Source organism: Chaetura pelagica, unplaced genomic scaffold, assembly GCF_000747805.2.
Source record: "Chaetura pelagica isolate M959 unplaced genomic scaffold, ChaPel_1.0 scaffold11, whole genome shotgun sequence".
Lineage (NCBI taxonomy): Eukaryota > Metazoa > Chordata > Aves > Apodiformes > Apodidae > Chaetura > Chaetura pelagica.
Genome location: NW_009952694.1, coordinates 6,961,266 through 6,984,300, shown reverse-complemented (window position 1 = coordinate 6,984,300; position 23,035 = coordinate 6,961,266). Strand labels below are relative to the sequence as shown.

Here is a 23,035-nt window from a genome sequence, read left to right as displayed (position 1 = left end):
CCAGATTTTCTTTTGTCCCATATCACACAGTTGGAGTGCCCACAACCACATGCCAGAAGGCAGATTCACAGTCACTGCTTCTCAGAACTCCTCCTCATTCACAAAGAGCAAGGGCTTGAAAGCCATGTCTGCTCACCTCACTCTGCACTGGTAACAAAACCAATCCAGTGCTAAAAAGTAAAGTGGAAAAATCAGTCTTTCCTTAAAATGCAGCTGGCTTGGACCGATAATTTAAACCCTGGTGCACGGGCACTTCCCATGACTGTCTGTGTTTCCAAGTGAAAGACACCCGACTGCTGAAGTCCCCAGTAGTATCAAGAAATACCAATATTAGCCCTCTCTTCAGCATATTGTGGTCTTCAATTGTAAGACGATCTGTGACAGATGAACTATCAAAGACACAGATGCTTCCAAGGGACCTACAAACTGTATGATGGATGGTTTGTAATACTGCTATCTGTCTTCATCATTTGCCTGAGATCAGCAGGGCGGAAACGTAACAGACAGAAGGTCATTTAGATCAATCTGAAAAAGGAAGAGGGAAAAAAAAATAGAAAAGAAAGAGAAGAAATATGACAGATAGTTACAGGAAGCCAGCAAACCTGACACCAGCTTTGCTGTGGTCAAGCACTGCAGTTAGGTTTCAGACCAGAGACAGGAAGAAGAGTACAGCTCCAATCACACTTCCTTCAACATCAACATGCCAGAATCTCCCTGGAAGAAAAAACTGCTTATATTTAGTAGGTGTACTATTAAAGTCAGAGACTAGTCAAGACATGCAGGTCTAGAGGTCAGTTATATTATCTGGGACAGTTACTCAATGGACACTAGCACAACTACTTTCGCTCAGACTGAGAGGTATTTAAAGAAAAGCACACTACAAAGAGCAGACAACTCTGCTTTCCAAGGGAGGAAGTAATTTTCTACTCACTTTCCCTATCCCACTCCAGGTCACCCTCTCAAGCACTCTGCCTAAAAGGAAGCTCCCTTGCCAGGGATGCTGCACATCTCCAAAACAGAGGTCTGGGAATAGCCTGAGGAAGTCACAGCACAGTGGTGACTACCTCATAAGCCTCTAGAATGAGGATGAACTAACTTATGTCAACACTTTGAAACTAACATTACTTGTCTTCTTTCCCAGGTTTATTCTTCTTAATATTTTTCTTTCCAGAACTACTGTAGGACTTTCACTGAAATATGCAAAAAGTTTTGCTTGCCCTAAATGTGCAGTTTTCCACTGATTAAACTATCAGCCAAGAAAAATTTTCATCAGTTCTGAATGTACCCAAGAGTTTGAAATTAACTAATATCCACAGATTGGGAAACAACTTCTATGGACAGTCATTAGCTAACAGGGTTTTCAGTTAATACTCATACCCCAGTAGAATTAATGAAATTTTGATTATTCCTGCTTTGGCTTTTTTTACTGAAATGTCTATTTCCCTCCACAGTCAGAGAAATTCCTTTGTTGCCCAAAATCTCTAAGGACAGCAAAAGCCAAGTGAAATTCCAGACTCCACGCCCAGTGTTTGTGCAGACCTCAGATGACAGTACACAGTGAATTACCTCTACAAAGACAATCCAATCCACTAAAATATACTCACATTTGTGAGGCTTGTTTCATAGGTACCCAAGCAGCCAGTTTCCATCTGAACTTTTGGGATCATCATGAAAATAACTGTAATTAAGGTTTTGCATCTATTCCCCAATGTTCCACAGCTGAGATTATTATATCAACTCCTGGGTAACAAGATTGCAACATAATAAAGATATGTCCCTATATACAGTTAAACTCCACTGGAGATCAAAAGGTAGCCTTTTTCCAATGGCAGGCAATAATTAGTACATTAGGCAGCCTGCATAGTGAAAAAGAATCTTCTTCAGGACCCCTGACACCTCCTGGCTTTGTTTTTCTGTTAATCATTTCCATTGCAAAAGCTGGATAAGCATACAAGGTGTTTCTCTCTCCCTACACACTCCTGTCTCCTTCCTTATGTAGCTCCAGAATTCCAGGCTCAAATACCAGCAAGAAGAAAATAAATAAATAAAAATAAAATAAAATAAAAATTAATAATAATAATAATAACAATAAAAGTAAAAATAAAAACAAAAATTAGCACTGCCTGCATCCCTCTACCTCTTGGCATTCTCTCAGCTACCTTCACCCTGAAAATATTTTATGACATAACTTTGTCCATGCTAATGACTGTAATCTTAAAAGCAGGTTTCAGTTTAAGGTATACATATAAGTCTTAAATATAAAGCAATTAGGCATAAGCGATATGCAGACTCAGAGAACTCAACACCAGATTTTGACCTGGCAATACTAGCATAAATCTTGAGTTATCTAATTTAAATCAAAAGAATAATTTTATATTTAAAAATAAGCATTACTTCAAATGAACTCTAGTCCATAATATGAAAAGACCAACTTCAAACTCTATGTATCTATTTCTCACTCATTAACATAAACTTCTCTTTGCAAACTGCTTTCTATGTAGGCAGATTGAGAAATAAACAATAACCCCCTTGAGGACCCGAGAGAGATAAGAAGGCAATACAGTATGTGCTACACAAGACAACTCCGTGCTCTCTGGGACAGCACTAAGTGAACCTTATACCATCTCATTTACACTGTTAAACTCCATTTACCAAACATCATATTTAGAGCAATGGCTTAAAAGCACAGATACCTAACTGCGAAGGTAGGAGAGCACACAAAACCTAGAGAGGGCAAAAAATGGACTAAAATTTATCGCAAGTCAGATCTTCCACACAGAACATGAGAACATAGGAATCACATTTTCATAATCCATAGTGCCAGTTCTGGCACATGCATAGGCAATCATCAAAGCCACCTGTGCTTTCACCTGAATTGGTGACTGGGGTATCCTGTGGCAGATCAACAGCTGCAAGATCAACAGGCTTTTGCACAGGCTTTTTTCCTTCTCTTCAAAAGTATAGGTACCATCTGCATAGCATGTGGCACCCAAAAAACCTCGGGCTGATAAAAGCCCAGCTGGTGTGAGATTCATCTAGAGTATTTGAGCAATACAATTGAGGATGGGGAGTGGAGGGAGAGAAATCCACTTAAAATAACAGTCCTCCACCTCAGGGTGATTTTTTTGCCTACAAAAATCCAACACTAAATACATTTGCCATCAGCTTGCAAATTCACTGCTGTATCATCTTCTTTGGAGAAGATGATTAAGAAGAACAGAACCTTTGATGAAGGAAATTGATAGTTGATGCCTATTTTGGTGTTCTCCTGTGTTTTTACATTTACTATCTCTTAAACAAAATATGAACATGTGCAGGATATTACAAGGAAAAGGCTACATTTAAAATTAATCAAATCCTTGTTACACTTATCAATTTGGAACACTTAATTGACTTTTGGGTACTGCAGTATAAGGACATCAAGGTGCTGAACCACAGAATGTTTGGAGTTGGAAGGGACCTTGAAGATCATCGAATTCCAACTCCCCTGCATGGGCAGGGACATCTCCCACTAGAGCAGGCTGCTCAGAGCCCGATCCAACCTGCCCTTGAACACCTCCAGGGATGGAGCCCTCACAACATCCCTGGACAGCCTGTTCCAGTGTCTCACAACCCTTACACTGAAGAATTTCTGCCAGATCTCTGAGAAGAGGATGCAGAGAAGGGCAACTAGGCTGATTAGGCATCTGGAGAACAGGTCTCACGAGGAGAGGCTGAGGGATCTGGGGCTGTTCAGCCTGGAGACAAGGAGGATGAGGGAAGATCTCACTGCTCTCTACAACTACTTGAAAGGAGGTTGTAGTGAGGTAGGTGTTTGCCTCTTCTTCCCTAGTGATTAGCAATAAGCCAAGAGTAAATGGGGTCAAGTTGCACCAAGGGAGGTTCATATTGGATATCAGGAACAATTTATGCACAGAAAGTGGTGAGACATTGGAACAGGCTGCCCAGGGAGGTGGTGCAGGCATTGTCCCTGGGGGTGTTCAAAAAACAGGTAGATGTAGGTTTTACAGAGATGGTTAGGGTGATATAGGGCTGAGGGTTGGACTTGATTATCTTGAAGGTCTTTTCCAACCTTAACGATTCTGTGATTCTATGATAGCAGAAAGATGTGTCTAGAGATCAGCAGCAGCAAATGGAGCTTGAGATGACAGAACAAACACAGACTTCTATTTTGCTGTACCACACTTCCATTACTGCTGTCAACTAACATAAATGTCTTACCAGAGATCACACCCTGGGTGTGCCATTACTGAAGGAGCAGTTTCAGAGGCCAGCTCTTTTATGGGGCAAAATACCCAGGGACACACTACCAGTCACTCAGCTACTTCTAACATGAAAAGTGATAATTACTGCCTTGACTACCAAAAAATACCACATAAATAAAAAAAAAAAAAAAATCTGTCAAAGACAGCAGAGATCACAAGGAATAAAATTATGGCAAGAGCCTCCTGTGACACGTTTATGAAAATGGCATAGCTGCTAAGCAGTGTCAGGAAGAGAATTAAGTAACTGGTTGAACTGCTCAAAGGTTGATAACAGGAGCTGTAATCACTGCCAACTGTAAAAAATCTCTCTCCTTCCACCCCTACTGAAGTCTGTAGCGTGGCTGGACCATAGCTTATGTGCTGACAGCAGCCAGGTGTGCATGGATATCAGTGACTGATTGCAGCTCTCATCCTAAATGCTCCTTCTGCCAAGCTGTTGAAGCAATGATAATTAAATTACTCACTAGAGACCTAGCTGCATTTTGGGGATCACAAAAGGATTAAACTGGCTAGTGTTCACAACTATAAAAAAAAAAAAAAGGAAACACTTTTCTGTCAGGGCACCTTGAGAAGCTGAAAGATACAGAATAAGCAATTCCAAAAGGCATCTGTCACTCAAATTCCCTCTTTCTCACCCAAAACAGAGAGAATCTAATTCCTTCTTTGGTGTTGACAATACTACCCATCCTGGAACATGGGGCAAGCAAGCTCTTGATCTGCAGCCTGATCTGATGTTTTACAGCTATTACTCAAGGGAGGAGAAAGGCCTTTCTGTACACAGGAAAGCAAAAAGCATTTTTAAACCACTCAAGCGCTAAAGCAATTATATAGTGGATTATTATTAAGTGCCAGAGAAGTGCATGGTGCTTTAATAAGAAGTATCACTACATCCTTGCCCTAAAGATGTTACAGTTCTTGGAATTGCAGTGCAAATGAAACTAAACAGTTGTAAGAAGGGTAAAAGCAGTGTTCACAACCTAAATGGTAACAGTACAATTTATATTATGTACCAAAGTACACAGCTGCATTTCCCTCCCCTTTTATCCCAATTCTCAGAGAACAAGGTTATCCAGAGACAGAAGACACCAAAGGCTTTGAGTGGGAACTGAAAATGAGCTATCAGCCAGAAAGCCCTAGTTATAGTAGAGGGCACATAAAAGAGCACTGAGTAAGTGAGGCCAAAGCACGAGGAGGGAAGTAAGGAGGCAGGGTTCCTAGCCTCCTGTAATGAAGTATGATTCACTCAAGATAAATCAGAGGTGACTCTTGCTTCATGTAGGGCAGATGTCTCCGTAGTATCAAAAGGCAAATCCCTAAGTGTGCTGATATTTAAACAGCTGACTGGTTTAGCCATGCATAACTAATGAAGACTATGCAGATTTATTTCCTACACACTAGCAACCTCTTGCTCTCTGACTCAGTAAGTGATAAGCTGGGCACATTAGAAATGAATGGGTGATAATTAAACATGAACAATAAAGAGAGTTTCTGTAAGCAAATCAAGCTGAGAGTGCTAGCACTGACATAAGGGAGGTCATGAAGTCTGGACAAAAATTGGCCCAGCTGGCAAAAAACAGAAAATACTGGGGGAGAGAGAATAGGGTCCATCTCCCAGTGGGGGGTCTCAATACTGCATGGAGATAGCTGTGACTGCTCAATGGTGAATAAAAACAAGTGTGGAGTGGCAACAGCTTATAAACACACCAGAATAAAGCTGTCACCATAAAGTAACAGCTACTCCTGCAGCCAGTTGCCCTGCTAGCAATCTCTTCAAACGACTACTCTGCCACGCTAATTAAACAGGGGTGAGGGCAGCTGGTTCTCCCACTTTCTTTTTGCAACCTAATTTACAAATTATGCTCCTCCCAGGGCATCAATACACTCAGATATTCATCCACTTACATGGGGGCAGTTGGAGGGGGAAAGGAAGGGCACTAGTGAAAGATGGGTCTGCTCTGACATCCCTGGCATCTCACTTAGAACACGCAAGTGGCAGAGAAGCCAGCTACGGTCTTCCCTATTCAACCCAAAATGCTCTATGCTTTACTCAGAAACATTGGTTTTAGACATGTTCTGTTACTTTTGATATCTTTCCTTTTAAGTCAAGGAAAAAAAGTATTTTGGCCAGTGAGTAAGCCTCACTCACTATGATTACATAATGGAAGTTATCAAAAGCTCTTCCTTTGACAGTGCTAAATGAATGAACAAAAGAGCAAAGTCGCCATGACTCCCTCTCTAATTCTTCCATCCTCCAAATGTGATTCACAGAAAGACAGCAGAAGCATATAGGTTATGCATAGCATGGAAAGCGATCTTGGAAGAAAAAGAGAACTTATCTCACAAAAAGAACAACAACCCTGTATGTTACCTCTCCCCCAGACAAAAACCAAGCACCACTTAACCAATCATATTGGTAGGCTAGATTGCACTGCTTATTAACAGGCTATTTGAAAAGCATGCGGACTGGAAGCATATGAAGATACTCACATGAGGACAGACAAACACGGGCTGCCTTTTCTTTTTACCAATGAAATTGAAAACTTGTTTTTAAACCAGGTGTGTATTACAGTCCAGAGCTTATAAATAAATTAATACATAACCCCCTTAAAAAGCTAATCAATAGTCAGCAGATGGACTTAGCAATAGTTTCAACAAAAACAAAAAGCTGCTTGAAAAAACACTTTATACTCTGCTTGAACTAGTCATTGCTGCAGGTTATTGATCTTTTACAGACAAATAGCCTCCATTAATATATACTTGTGTTAGCTTGGCAATTTCTCCTGGAAAGCTTGACCCTCAGTGTTAGTCATCTGCACGAGGCACTGAGTAACAAGCAGTGTTTTCCATTATCTAGTTTGACATACATATATCCATTCCCATCAGCTAGATTGCTGAAGCTATTTTTTATGCATTCTCTCTGTGCAGAAAGAAAATGTCATTGTTTGACCAGGTAGACAAGAACATGAATAAGTTAAAGAATCTGTAAAGCTGTTTATAGGACAACAGTTTAAATACATGCTGCATCTCAGATATCTCAGGAGTCTTTTACAAACATGTTTTCATCTTGTAGCATAGTGAAGAGCAGTAACAGGATGAAGTTCACCCCAGCTGCAAGACACTTTATTAACATTGTGGCTTTACTTCTGATTCCAATACCTTATTCAATAAAAGTTACACATTTGAACAGTCTAAGCAACAGTTTGGCATGCCAAAGATGTTTAGTATTCCTAACTATCAACTCAAGTATATGTCACAGTTTGGACAGTTACTTTATCACCCAACACCACCCAGGAGAGGGAAACTGGGAAAAGGAAGGGAGACCTGTGGAATGAAAACTGATGGAATCGAATAATAACATCAACCAAAAAAACTAATCTAAAAGACAAAGTTATACTCTGCTCCAGACATTAGCTGTGACCTGCGTGCTTCCAGCAGCGAAGGCTGAATGTCAACACTGTGAGAATGACAGCTCCAGTGAGAACACAACAGTCAGTGCAAGCAGAGGAGGATGCCTCAGGTATAGGATGACCAATGAGACAGATGGGACCCTCTTTGGAAGGCAGCCATGGTAGAAGCCCCCAAACATCTCCACAAACTTCCCGATTTATAGTGAGAGTGACATTTATGGTATGGAATACTTTGGTTGGCCAGCTTAGGTCAGCTGCCCAGGGCTTCACCCCTCTGATCCCACTGCACTCGCACAGTTCAAAACTACCCTGGACCTTGGCCACTGTGGAAACCTGCACACCAGAGCATCTTATCTCTTCGCTTCTCACAGAAATGGGCTCTGCAGTCTCTCAAAACTACAGTCTCTGAACAAAAAAATAATTTTAGAGTTCTGTCCCAGGAGAACTAGGACAGTATATTAATGTTGATTTCCTACAACTTAGAATAACAAATTCTGAATCAAGGTTGAAAGCCCAGATTTACTCAATGTGATGCTGGACTGGTTAAAACATCTCAAGTATGAAGAATGAGAACCATTTCAAAAAATTAAGAACTGAACTTAAATGGCAAGGAAAATTGAACCAGCGTATCCCAAATTGTACCACTGCTGCTACTTCTACCATTTTTATAGTATTAGTACAGAATAGAATGCAAGGCAGATCTCTAAATTCACTTTTGTACAGCCAACCTGATAAAATAAGTTCAAGGGCAGGAGGTGTCTGTGGTTTTTTGGTGTGTTTTTTTGTGGTTTTTTTTGGAGGGGGGTTAACATTGGTGAAAAAAATTATACAGCTAAAAATTAAAAATAATTTAATATGCTCATTAGCATATTAATTTATGCCCCCGTAGTTTCCAGTAATTTCTTATTCTGAGAAAATTTAGATATCCTTTACACTGTAAGAATCAAGACAGAGCTACACAAAATCAGCTAAAAAATAAGGTTGTATCATCACTTGTACTAGAAATTTCAATCTTTGTCTTGCTAAACACTAGTAAATGTATAAATAAGCCTATAGATATACAATGTTTATCTCTGCCACCTGTGCTTCTACTTCATCTTTCAGAAACAGCAGTTCCAAGCCAGTTGCATCTGAGCTGCGAATCTTAATGGGCCAGTTCTGGGACAAAAACTTAAAGGCAAAAACATATTGGTCCACCAAGCTTTATTAAGTATTCATAAAAATGACTTTGCAAAGCTTAAGCTAGCAAATAACAAATCACACTTACCAGCAGTTAATTGGGGATAATTTAAAGGAATAACTGAACACCAGATATGCCATTTAACTGCCTCAGGAACACTGAAATATTCTGCACCAAATGCATGGCAACACAAATTTTCCAATATAGACACTTGAGTTGATTAACAGAAATGGAAAGACAAAATATAAACAGTAAGTCCTCCTTTTGTTACCATTTCCATTGTGTAAATCTAGACCTGTTCTACTGACTTAAATATTCCATACTTACAGCAGGGGGAGACCACAATGTGGTCATAGATAGAAATAGCAATTAATAGAATTAGGCCTGTGCTACTAAAAAAATAAAAATATTCAACTGAAGAGCATGATGCCTTTCTTCAAGGCTTTAGGCTACACAATTTGTCTCCTCTTGCCGTTACTTCCACTAAAATCCAGTCTAAATAATGTTTAATTCAATTGACACAGAGATGTCTGCTCTTCCATTAGACTCAGATTTAATACCAACCATATCTAACAGATAGGAATAGGAAGGACGCCTTCTCCCTGTCCACAATCCACAACACTTCATAACTTCATCAGACAACCAGGAGAACTAATATGTGCTTTGATACATGGCAAAGATTAAAGAAAAGAAAGAAAGGAAAAAAAGGACAAAAAGATAATTTACGCACTTTTTGAAGATCCTGGCTGAAGTCTCGTGTTCCAGAAGGAGTCCGCATGACTTACCTTTCCAGACCATTTTGAAACCCACATATTCCTGTGAATATTTCTAAATCGCAAGCCAGGCCCACACTGGAAATGCGGCTACTATGTTGCCCAAATCACGCTCGCTCATATCGACCCCCCATCTCTGTTCTGCAGTGTTTCCAGATGCAAGCTCCAAAAAGCAGCAAGGAATCCCCAATTATAGATGCAGAAACCTGGCTTCCTGATACTTCAGAGCCTGCTTTAAGTCATTAGCAATGGCATAACAAGGGCACTGCAACATTCTGGAGCTGTGAAGCCCCACACATTAGGAACAAAACCAACAGTATCAGTAATCTCTTCAGAGATGTCCTAGACATATAATCAAATACAGTCCAACAGGATTAAAAGTAGCATTTTTTTTACACAACAGGTTTATCATGGGCAATGCTCAGCAAGCCTAAACTGAATGACTGAACACAAGTAGAGTGAGAATGAGAAACTAGGTGTCCAACTGACAAAAGCAAACCAAAACAAAAATGTAGAAAGTCAGAGCCAAATCATGTGGCTCCAATAAAATATGCTTCTTCTGGACCCAAAGGAATAATTCTGGATTTCAAAATAACCCAAAACAACATGTGGCATTATAGGCTATAAATATGTTCGTCCTACCCTTCTTTTACAGCTCCTGTCAAAGTGTGAATGCTGATAGGCTTTTACATTATCTCTTTGGGAGAACCATGATGGGAGAAAGGGGAGACCACTACAGCTAACATCACATTATACAAATGACTCAGAAAAAGCAGGTTTTTTTGGCCTTCAGCAGACAAAGACTGTGACCACATGTTAAACAGCTTGCCCAATGTGCCATCAATTCAGCGACATCTCAAACTCCCACGGGAAAGGCTGCAGATATGACAGTGCTGTGGCTCCAGTATTACATGGGCCTTGCTGGTACCACTAATAAGGTCTCCCTTTAATGAAAGGCAGCAGCTGTGAGATGTAGGTGGTCAGAGAGGACTGCAAGAGTCTCTTCTGGTCTTAAAATTCACACACAGAGTGAATCAAATTATTGAAGCCTATTGTTATATTTTGTACAGAGCTCACAATGTGCTCCTTTGTTCCCTTCCTCAGAATGGGAAAGAAGAAGACTGTCACCTTAGATAATACAAGTAGGGAGAAAGTAGAGCTAAACTGATTTGCTCCCCAAAGCCATTTCAGGATGACCAGGGGGAATCTCTGAAAACATTATCTGCCCCCTAAAGGAAGACTTCTAGGTTTTGTTCAATTATTTTACCAGAGATCTTCATAGTAATTTGCCAAGAACATAAAATGTATTGAAATTAAGCAAATCAGTATTCCAAGAAGCACACTTGCTGTATATCTTTGACCACCTATTTTTAACTGAACATTTTAACAAACAGTATCCAATTTTTTTATCCCATCATACATCTAGTAATCTAGAATTCAACAATCTGGAACACTGCTCAGCAGTTTTACATGGATTCCATGTCTTTGTCATCAAGGTTTGCATGCAAAACTCAACGTGTAATTCAGAGCACAAAACCTAGCCATTTTGTACCTATATAAATATCACACACAATATATACAAATCACTTCTGGTTTCTCTAAACCAGGAATTTAATCAATATAAATTACCATTATTGGTCTAGTTGAGATGGCTTTTAAAATTAGGGAAAAAAAGAAAACACACACCAAATTGCTTATTTTCATTTTAACAAGGGAAAAATTAACTGCTCTATGTTTCAAATAAACTTTTCAGTAAGAAGAGTTTGGCTTTAACAGTGAGAAAGTTGCATTTCAACTGAAAGGAAAACTACTCATATTCTCTGTGCTCCCATATGTCAGAACTCACAGGTCATCAATCCAATGGAAAAGCCTACTTACGGTCATTACACTGGCTCCCAGAATATGAAGTCATGGAGCAATCACAGGTGAAGCCTTCCCATTGCTGATTACAGATGCCCTGATTTGCACAGGAATCTTCCTGGCAGGTAGTGCTCGGTCCTGGAGAAGGGATGGCAAGAAAAGTGTGAAACAAAGCCAAGAGAATAATTTTAGTCAGGATCACAAAACCTCCAATTCATCATTTCCATTAATATCAGGATCCTCATGCAGGACACAAAAAACTCTAACCAAACACTTTTTGCATTCTTAGACATGCAAGAAGCTCAGGTAAAAAGAGTACAAAGACAACCATACAGTCCACAACATAACAGCAAACCGTAACACAGAGCAAGGAGGAAGAATGAACAGCAACATATTCCCTCTTAGGCAGGCCCAACTCATACGTTTGGTTGTTGCTCAAAGAAATTTACTGTAAAATATGGTGTGATGCAAGGACAATAAACACTGCCGGGTTGTCATGCTTCCCTGGAAGTTTCATCCCCTTGTAGAAATCAAGACTGAAAAATGGGCCCATGAAATGCTTCTGGACTGAAAACTGAAGTTTTGGAGCCTCAGTTGGCTACAACTTTGTTTTATAGGTTAAGAAAAAAAACCAAAACAAACAAACAGAAAAACAAAGACTCTGACCAGTCCCATTATATAGGTTCCTCTGGAAACACGTCAATAAAGAGCTCAAAAGAGCATGAGATTACTTCACAACACTTCTCCATTCTGGAGTGGTTTCCACAGTCTTTGGGGGAAGCAGAGAAGGAAGCAGCTACTATTAACAGGACAGCCTTTCATTGTTCTGTGATTTGGAACTAACACTTTCTATCCTACTCCAATAAACCTTGTGAAGACACACACACAAGCAATAGGAAATAAATGATCTTCAGATCAGAGGGACTCAGAATGGCAGCTAGCATGTCATCCACAAGGAGGCAGCTAAATTCTGAATCACTGAAGAGCAGAGGTGAAGCTGCAAGCCACAGATTATAAGAACATGAGTTTAGAAGTTACTTCCTGGGAAAGTATTTTATCTTCAACCTTCTAGACAAAGGTACACTGCTCCTATTGTGCAGTACTTCAAATAAAATGTACAATTACAATTGACACACCTACTATTTTATACCCTGCACTTCTTGGAAAAGAAACAAAATAAATACAGTAGATATTAGTGGATCAAATGGCTAGGCTGCCTGAGATTAGTCTGTTAATCACTTTCAGTCTAGGACAATAGAATAAGTGTAAAGCAACAACTGTTCTTCCCACCCCAGCATCTTTAGTCACAATCTTTGTTAGTAATAGCAATTCCCTGAGGCTCATCCTACTTTTCACCACATCAGGGCTACCATCTGTACTTTATAGATGACATAGAACACACAGAAGTGGAGACAGCGTTTTCAAAGGCTTTAACCCAAATTTAAACCCCTCAACTTCCATCTGACACCACCCAGTGATTTCATTCCATAGTTATACAGCATCTTTGATACTCAGTTTGTGCATCTGGGCACTGACACATTTATGTGCCTTTGCAGAACCCACATCTAAATGGAAGTCCCATGTCATGCCATGATCCTCCCAACAATTCAAAGACTAAGCCAGGAACAGACTGTTATAGCTTTGGTGCAGAGCTTCTGATCTTCCTACCAGATCATCTTTCCCCACTGCAAGAACAAAATGGGTGAATTTAAGTAGCTTTTTAGCTATCCGTGTTTCTCTATGTATGTCCTGCAATGTGAAACAACATTTGACTATCAGTAGGCATAGAGTTTAACTGAACACTAACAAAAGCTTTGGTTTCTTCCAAGATCCATTATAGTGTTAAAAAAAACCCAACCAAACAAAAAACCCCTACAAAATTAAACCCCAAAACCTCTAGGTAGAAGCGTAAGTGTGGATAACAGAAGGAGACAGCAAAATCCCTGAAAAAATAAATATTCACCTATTGGAAAGTGGCAGCAGCAGCCACAGCAAGAAAACCATGCATTATCATATTCAACAAAAGTTCAGCAGTATTTTTCAACACTTTTCCCCCACCTCCACCTCTTCTTCCTACCCACCCAACTCTCATTTGCAGCTGTATGAATCCCAGTGGTCTCATTGGCACAGTGTGAAGTTCACAGATCACTTTTAGCATTACAACAGTGATGACACATTTTACTGTGTGGGCTGGTGGGCACATGTATGCACACACTTCCCTCTTGCCTTTACACTTAAAAAAGATATGGATATACATACACAGATGCACATGCATCTGGTTGGGATCTGACACTTGTTTTAAACTTAATCTGGCCCAGCAAAAGAAGGGATGGCATTTAACAATCTGAAATAGAATGTTAGTTGTTATTTGTCTGAGTTATCTGAGGATAAGAAATAAGGAACTGATGCTTCTCCTGTACCTTACTATCACATTAGCTAACCTCTAACCCTAATTATGAATGCAAGTAGTCCTAGTGGTATAAACAAGTTATATTTCCTTAAAAAATAAAAACAGAACGCAATTGTACCTGCATGCAAACTTGCTACAATGTCAGCTGTAAACATCATTACATAGAAGCATTCCTACACTCAAAAAATGACTGCATGAGGCCTAGTACTCCTGGCTTGAGGTGCATGTTGTAGGGGAGCCAAAGGACTCGAATTAAACGTCCTGTATTGTGGTTTCTGAATTGTATTTCACATAAACCAACTGTGAAGATGGAAACAGTACTTTCAAAACAACCAGACAAAAAAACCAAACACAAAACAAAACAAAAAAAAACAACTGTAAGGAATTTTGAAAGCTTGGCAATACCACAAGGAAGCTTGAAGCCTGATCTGCCGTCTTTAGAGTAATTTGTGACAACAGAGCATAGATGCTGGTATTATGCTTTGCCTCATGCCTTACTACTATGGGTCATTTGCATGGTGAAAGGATCTTTGTTCATCTGCTCCTGCTGCTTGCAGTCCTTGCCTGATGTCATAATCCTCCATCTGTGGTAACAGAATTTTGTTCAGAGCAACTAAAAGGGATGTCACAGGGGATTAGGATTTTGGATTAGGAAGCAAAGCAACAGAAGCATAGGAAGGCTTATAAAACATGAAGACTTTGTTACCACACACATGCCCTTTAGTGTTAATGAACAAGGAAAAAGAAGATGATGACAAACTATACATACAGCAGTAGCTTTGGTTCTAAAATACTAATGCCATCAGGTTCAGGTCTATTTTTAATCTCATACCTTTGACAACACTTACAGCAGTCAAAGTACTTAAAAGCAAAGTTTCCAAACTGGTGTTCACATAATCAACTGAGATACATCTGATAAATTACATGATACTTTTAATTAATAAAATATGCATGATTACTTTATTTTTCTCCTTACATTTCCAATACCTTGATAACACTTCCTATTTCTGTTAAATGCATTTTTGTTCAAAAGACTTGTTTTTCTTTCCTGTATGTAACTGGGCTTGGTGCATTGCCTTCTTCCTGCCACATGCACACTGGAAAGGGGAATGTATGGGCAGTAGATGCAGAATAAAAGTGGAGAAATCCCCAGTGCAGAAAAGCATCCCCACTAGCAGAGGCATGACTTCCTCTGCTCCTCCTGTCTAGACTAAGCCTACCAACAGAGGCAGCTCCTTCAGAATATAAAATGGCAAACCAGAATTCTTCAACAATGTCTGTTTGATATTTATTTCTGCATCTCTAATTTTTACAGGAACAGCTCAGTGTCTGAGGACTTGCAGATTCTGAGATTTTGTTGGGTATTCCTCCCTGAGAAGGGAACAATATTACAGTTTTCTTCCAAGTTACTTAGATACTTGGTGTGTTTAGTGGCTTTACCACTAAGTATTTGAAGGAAATCACTTGAGAAGAGTACAGCAGCCATATCTCTTAGCCATATTCTGCTTGGAAAAATTATTTCATCTCCCTGACTCTTCCCTGCAGTTTCAGCTGTATGGCACATTTCTTTTTGCCCTGAAACTAAAAAAAAAAAATAATAATTCTACAGCTGCACGGTGGTAAAACTGCCATGTTTCATCCCACAGGTGGGTGCATTTCACTGGCAAGAGAAGACATGCCTGCTCTATCATTTAAAAGCACTTTGCAGTGAAAGGAACTTTAGGAATAAAACACATTATTGTGTTTATTGTTCTTCTGAGTTGCAAGAGGAATCAGTTTCTTTACACAACAGCTGCAGGATTATAGCACAACTGCCTTCTGCTTTGATCATGACTAGCAATAACCATTAAGCTAAGCAAACCATTCTTGGTCTTGCATGCAACACCTTCCTTCACACATTGAAAATTCAGTCCTATTAAAGGAATCTACCATTTGTATTTATGCTATTTTCTCAGTAAGATGAAGATGATCTGCAACAGGCAAGGTAGAAAGGCACCACAGGACCTTTTTCACTCTCCATCTCCCTAAATCCTCCCATGCTTTTTCCTTGTATCTCCAAAGAGGTTAGGAAGAGACAGAAAAGTAACATAAACAAGATATTTTAACTGTCTTTATTCCTTATTCTGCAATAAGGTGCTTTTTTCGTCCTACGGTTCCCAAACAATGTCATCAAGCACTGAAATATCTGTACCACTACCAGATTACATCATAGGCAATTTATACCTACAATAAATCTGCACTCTACTTTTGTCAACACGCATCTTTTATGATCAGCTATAGTCTGCCTTTTTTCTTTTTTTTTTTTTTAATTCAAAATGCAGGCCACATACAGCTCAGAAAGGCACCAGGTTTTGGAAACGCAGACTATGAACCTGTTGCAGGACTTGCTCTTAGTGCAGGTTAAAGACAAATGAAGTTAATCCAGCTAAATCTTCCAATTTTAGAATAATTTTGAAAATAAAAGAGACTGATTTTCATAGAACCATCACTTCATGGGATGGGCCATATTTAAATGTTATAACTGTCCAGCACTGATGGTGGCATTTTGACACCTGCTTTGCACAAACATAACATACTGAGGTATAATCAAGGTTCAGTGCATGATTCAGAAAGTTAAAATCCTGTATTTTGAGTCACATGTGGTAGAAGACAGGAATACCAGAGAATAACTTTAACTTAACAAACCAAAAAAAGCAAAAGGGTTTTTCAAAGACTGCAAGGCCAGCTCTTTGAGCTCTCAGTTCCAGATTTAGTTAAGAATGCATCACCCTTTTCATCACCTAAATAAGGTTATACATCAGGCAGGTTCCTTATTTAAAGTTATCCATTGTCAGAAATAACTCAAAAGTCAGCATTCTGCGGTCCTCTGAAGATACAGCCATTTATTCCTGTGCCTCAACAGAACCTGAACGCTTCATTCACCTGATGTCAGTTATGACACCAAGGCCTTCTGTTCCAGATACATGGCTGATCTAAAAATTTCAGGGAGTGGGACTAGTCAGAAGTAATAAATAAACAAGCCTCCCATGGGAAGCATATTTACCTCAAGGTGACAGGAGAAGGGATCAGCAGCAACAACAATCCGCAAAGGATTGATGTAGAGGTGGTAGGTTGGGTTTTTTCCCCCTTAATAAACCTGGCATACACCTATCTTCCTACCTCTTTTCACCTGGCCACTCTCCATTTCTAAGCAACCTTAAAGGTCTTGAGCAAAGAGCTCATACACATGCTGGTGAGGAAAGAAAAAAAACCAACAAACAACATAACAAGAAAAAACCCCAATTGTATAACAGAATGTCAGCTGCATAAAAGGGAGTACACCTGGACCTGACATGCGACACGGGACAGGAAGATGCAAATGGAGTAGAGGAAATAAATAGTATTCAGACACAGAAATTAACAGCAGAAAGGAAAGGGCGGTATGTGAACAAGAAAAATACAGTCAGTTGAAAAAACACCCTTCCCCACTGCAAATCACAGCAGTACAAACTACCAGACTTCATGGCCTATTCTGAAATAGCTGAATCCAATTAGCAAAGGTTGGTTTCCTGAAAAGCCAACAGTACACATTATGTACTCAAGACAAATATTTCCCCTTAGACCTCAATGTGATCAGGTGTCTCCACCTGAAGGACAAATATACCTATAGGGTTAAGACCTCTGCAAAAACCTTAAATGACCTTAAGCTGGAATAACCTTCACAGCTGTGGCAAACCTTTAGGTTCTGAGGACTATGGGAAAATCAAAACTGAAGACTCCTTCTTCATGCTGCACCCACTTCAATGGTTGTCAGATACAGGAACTCCTAAGTATCTAGTCTGAATTCTGATGGACACACAAGTGACTAGAGAGAGCAGCAGCAGCTGCAGACAGAGAGAGACTCAATATTTGCTGATGCCTAATGCAAGACCCAAATTCTCTGCCACGGTTTGAATGGATGGCACAGAACACCTTAATCCTAAAGCTATTTACAGTGTACTTCCAGGATGTTTTTAGTCCTCATATCGGTCCCAGTCCATGTATCCTCCTATTCATTCAGATTTTATCCATTACCACTTTCATTTACATAAACTTCAGAAATCCCCTTCAGGCAGCCCCTAATAATCTCTAAATCCCCAACCTCTGCAAGACACAGTACTTCAACTTTTCAGAGCAGGGAATAGGCCAGAGAAGCCAACAAACATGGTCACAGTCAAATGCTCCACATGAACAGGGCATAATACATTACACTGACTTCTGCCTACCTCTAGGCTATCATATCTTATAGATTCTGTGTTTCATGCACACCCAATGGCTAAAATTATCTCAGGTTGTCAGTTCTTTACCTGTTTGATAAGAGAGTGCTTCCTAATATGCTTGCCTATTAACAACTGCTACAGTGACAAACGGTTTACTCATAAAAATACCTTTGGTTCCTCCAAATGTATTTTTAGTCTTTTCTACTGAGCTGTAGAATGCCAAACCCAACTTAAAAATACAGATTATATTCTGAAGCAAAGAAAATAGTTTCCTGCCTACACCTAGAATATGGAACACGAATATTTTAATTTGAAAATTGGATCAGATCAATGTTACCAGGTCTTCAGAGTAGACACAGTGAATAGAAAAGGAGTATATGAAGCCCATTATTAAAGCCACAAATTCCAGTGATATCTAAACTGCTGGGAAGTCTTTTCTCTATCTCAGAAACTGGAACACCCTAAGAATTTTCTCCCACAACAAAACCTTAGACTAAACCCATGGCTTAGTCACAAAAGGCAATTAATCCAGCCTCTCCAGATTGCTCTGCAGAGCCTGTCTACACTCAAGAAGATCAACACTCCTGCTCATTTTAGTGTCATCTGAAAACTTACTGCAGCTGCCCTCAATACCCTTATCCAGATCATTGATAAAGATATTTAAAAGAATTGGCCCCAACATCAAGCCCTGGGGCACATCACTTGTGACCAACTACCAGCTGGATTTAACTCTGTTCACCACAACTCTTCAGGCCTGGCTATCCAGCCAGTTTTTTACCCAGCAAAGTATACACCTGTCCAAGCCATGAGCAGTCAGATTCTCCAGCAGAATGCTGTTGGAAACTGTCAAAGGCTTTGCTAAAGTCTGGGGAGACAAGATCCATTTTAACATGATCCACATAGTTCTCAACCTTTCAGCAACCTCAAACAACACTGACTGATCTCTTTATACTTACCAGGCAACAGTAATAAAATATACTGTTCCTCACATGAAATTCTTACTGACATCATTAAAAGGCTCTATCTGCTTTGCAAAAAAAACCCAGACTATCCAATAAGGGTTTCTAAAAAATAACTATGAGAGGTACAAAAATTAGCAGGTATGAAAAGATCAGGCATGAGCACTCAAAGGATTATCAATTATAGCTTGAAAAATGACATCTAACTACTAAGAGAATTTGTAGTTATTAATTTTTTAACTGAAATTTAAGGCAGATCCATCTGTGGGATTTTTTACCCAAAGCCTAGAATAAAAATAAATAAATAAATAAATAAATAAAAAGCACTTTTATCTTCCGGTGTCACTCCTTATGATCGGTACTGAAGAATCCAAGCCAACTCTTTGTTTTGTAAAGCTCTGAGGGCTTTCTATGTCTCTATACACAGCAGCTGTTTGCCTGAGCAATCATTTGGCATTTCAGGAAATCAATCTGTGCACTTATGGACAGTCAGAGATAGATACAGTCAAACCCCCTTAGGTCAACCAAACAACCTTCTTTGTTTTCCATGTCCTCTTTTAACCCAGATATCCCCTCCAGAGGTGCTGGGGCTTGTCATTGTCTTTGTGTCTCAGAGGTGTGACTGCATCCAGTAATAGGCACCAAATGTTACATAAAAACATCTTTCAGTTCAAACCATTAATGGCGAAAAAGAACCTTCTCTACCTTGCAGATCAGCTTTGGTCAACTCAACTTTGTAAGCAAAAAATAAAAAAACAAACAAACAAAAAAAAGCAAAAATAAACAACAGGTTAGTATAAAGGCAGATAAACTAGGGTCACATCACTTTAAATAAACAAAAGCAGTTGTTATAACAGCCAGCATGCATAATCAATACATGCAGGAATGACAATGTAAGCAACAAGGACAGAGGGACATGGCTAGCTTAACACAAGCAAGCAACAGGTAACAAAAGCATAGACAAGAGAGAAATTGCATTTCATTCACACACACACACAAGGTCACAGAATTTAGAGACAGGTGAAAGAAAGAAAAAAAAAAAGAAAAGAAAAGCACATTCTTAACAGCCATCTCTCAGCATTTCCTGATTATTTAAGACAAATTTTGTGTCATTTGAGAAATAATTAGAATTCATTGAAGCAAAAAAAGTATAAATCTATTTGACTTTCAGCATATTAGTCAAAAATATTTATCTTTGGTTTCCACGTCCAGGCTCTGGATCTGAACTTAAAACTTTTGCCTGTTGTCCTGGCTTTTTCTCTAAAGTGGATTTATTGTCAGAAGACCATATGGGACTGATAACTCTGGGAGACAACTTCTGTTTAGCCCAAAAACTGCATGACACTGGATGTAAAGTGACAGTAAAACCTCGCCTCCTCACAAGCTGCTGCCTGCTCATGGATTTCAACACATTCTTAAGAAAACTTGCATCCTCAGGCAAAGAGACACCTCAGTCTTTAGACCCACATATAATCTTTTTCAATCTCATCAGAGCAATCTATAGAAATGACAGTGGTACAAACTCACTCTTTCACCTAAATGTGAATGCTCTTCTTATTGGTGGTCAAGTCACAGTCCTTATGGGAAAAGATAATAATAATAAATCTACCAATCATGACTGACTGAGGAACCAAGTGTGCTTTCTAAAAATTCCAGAATATAAACAAGGAAAACAAAACCATTAATGATACTCCGTTTAGACAAAGGAATTTTTTATTATTTTTTTTCATGGAGTCCAGTTCACAGGAAAGCCACATAGACTTCTGATGCGGGCTAGTTTGATTCTAAATTTTCTCTTTCAGCGTGGAAAACTCAGAGGACACAGATGAGAGTACAGGCAGCAGCTCCTGAATCCCTTTTCCCTGAAGATTATATATTACTACTATACAGCACAACAGGAATATCAAAACACAAAATCACTGACCTCACTGCTCAAAAGATGGGTATATAAGATGTACATACTCACCTTTATAACCCTACGTTCTTAAAAGGTTCTAACATCACAGTGGATATCAAAGACAGTGTGGCAGCACTACCCTTTCTCCCATTGTCTCATTTTACATTTACAACCCAAGAAATTAGAACTGGCATGTACAGATGTCATTCCCTGTGGTTCCTATGAATGTTAACATTTTGAATTTTTGCTATTGTTCTACAGGTCACAAATTTCTCAAGATTAAAACTACATTCCCTTTTGAGCTAGTCAGATTTTTCTTTCCACCTATGGAACTGCTGTACTCCACAGAGCCATAAAAATCCCCAGGGTACTTTAAAGAAAATGCAAAAGAAAGGGGGAGGGGTGGAACGTGGAGGAGGATGCATTTCTCCGTGCATCTGCTTCAACCTGTACACTAACAAAGTAATTTCTGTGTAAAAAACAAGCACTTTTCCTAAATGCCCTGCTCTTCATTTTTTTTGCATCTGAGCTGAAGCAAATCTTTTATTTTTTCCATAAATGCAGTAGCACCATGACATCAGAATACAAAAGCATAAAGAACAAGAGAACTGTCGAGCCACCATGGAGTAAATTAACGCTTCTCTCCTCAACAGACAACTTTTGGCTCCACAGAGAAAGTGAAGTATCACCAGATTTGAAGTTTCACTACTGAGCAGATGAAGGGTGAAATCCTTTCTGACATGACCCTGCTGTGAGATTTTAAGCATGAGATTAGATTTTCTTTCTTCCACATACTCCTTAGTATGCAAAATGCATTTCTGATTATCCAGCCTGTATATGTCATTCATGCTTTTCATGCACCAGTGAATTCCAAAGGTTAACTATACTATTTCATAGAAAGTAGCACAAGATTATGTTTTTACTGCAGGATCTGGAAGAAGATGAAATTAGGAACAAAAGGGTCCCAGAACATCTGCAGTGGTGTCAGCCAGTTTAATAATAATCACTCTCCTTTGGGAGAAGCTGTTAACCAGTGGAACAGGAAAGGAAAGAAGCCATGTCTCTAAAGCACATAGAAAAGTGCCTTGTAGAAAAAACACAATGTTCTGTAACTGCTGCTGCTAGTTTTGTTTGGCTGGGGACTGGATGGGATGAACATGAATATTTAGAAAACGAAGCTGAATTTCAGATAGCTGTAATGCCCACTGTATGCAACATAAAGATGTCCAAGTAAAGGAAAGGAAAAAACAAGAGAACATATGACAAATTAATAAAGAGATGAAAACATAGCCCAAATGCAGGAAGTACTCATTAATATTAAGGGGAACACCTTTAAACTTCACAAAAAGTTGTATATTTGCTTAACTTCTTCCAAGACCAGTGAGGAAAAAGCAGTGAGTCGCTTAGTCTTGACTTTTGTGGATGGAATAAACTAATCCATTCATGTAGTAGTAAGACCAGGAATGAAGTGCTTAGCAAAAAGAAATTATTTTAGAAGTCTACACTCAATGAGAAGCTGATCCAAAGTTTAAATTGTTTTATTTTCAAGGTGTGAGAAAAGGTCACCTAGAACAACTTCTTCCATACTCCTTCATACACATCACAGTGCAGACATCTTTTGTCTCAAGCTATGCGTGTCTGACATAGAAATGGAAATAACCTGTATTATTCAAACTCAGGAGCTGTATAAAAACTTCCAACCACAGCCCATAGACTACTGAGCTGAGCCATGTTATGATAGGGGGCTTCTTTTCCTCAGTTTCTAATGCTTTGTTCATCTCTAGGGGCCTCCACTCACCACTTCAAAGTGCTTTGCAAGACACAGTTGAATTTCATATTCTCATCACAAGCAGATTAATACCATATGTCTATTTTATGGGTGGGGAGAGCAAGGCCCAAGTAGATGGCAGACTTGCCTGCAAGCTTACAGTAGTAGAAGTAGGCCCCCAAAATGAAGTCCTTTCTGAAAACTGACTTTGTCTCTTCAGAGTGCTTGGTAGCCTGACCTGACACTCAGCCAAGGACCATTTAAGTCTTAACCACATC

General features: G+C 39.3%; 1 protein-coding gene across 1 annotated transcript in view; it reads right to left on the bottom strand.

Annotated features, from left to right (window-relative positions):
* Positions 1 to 23,035, bottom strand: part of NRXN3 (neurexin 3) — a 965,840-nt gene that overhangs the window by 542,932 nt on the left and 399,873 nt on the right. The window contains exons 17-18 of the mRNA XM_009993910.1: positions 17,592 to 17,599; positions 11,504 to 11,623 (exon numbers count right to left, since the gene is read on the bottom strand). Of these exons, the coding sequence (XP_009992212.1) occupies positions 11,504 to 11,623; positions 17,592 to 17,599 (128 nt within the window). The remainder of the gene's footprint in view (positions 1 to 11,503; positions 11,624 to 17,591; positions 17,600 to 23,035) is intronic.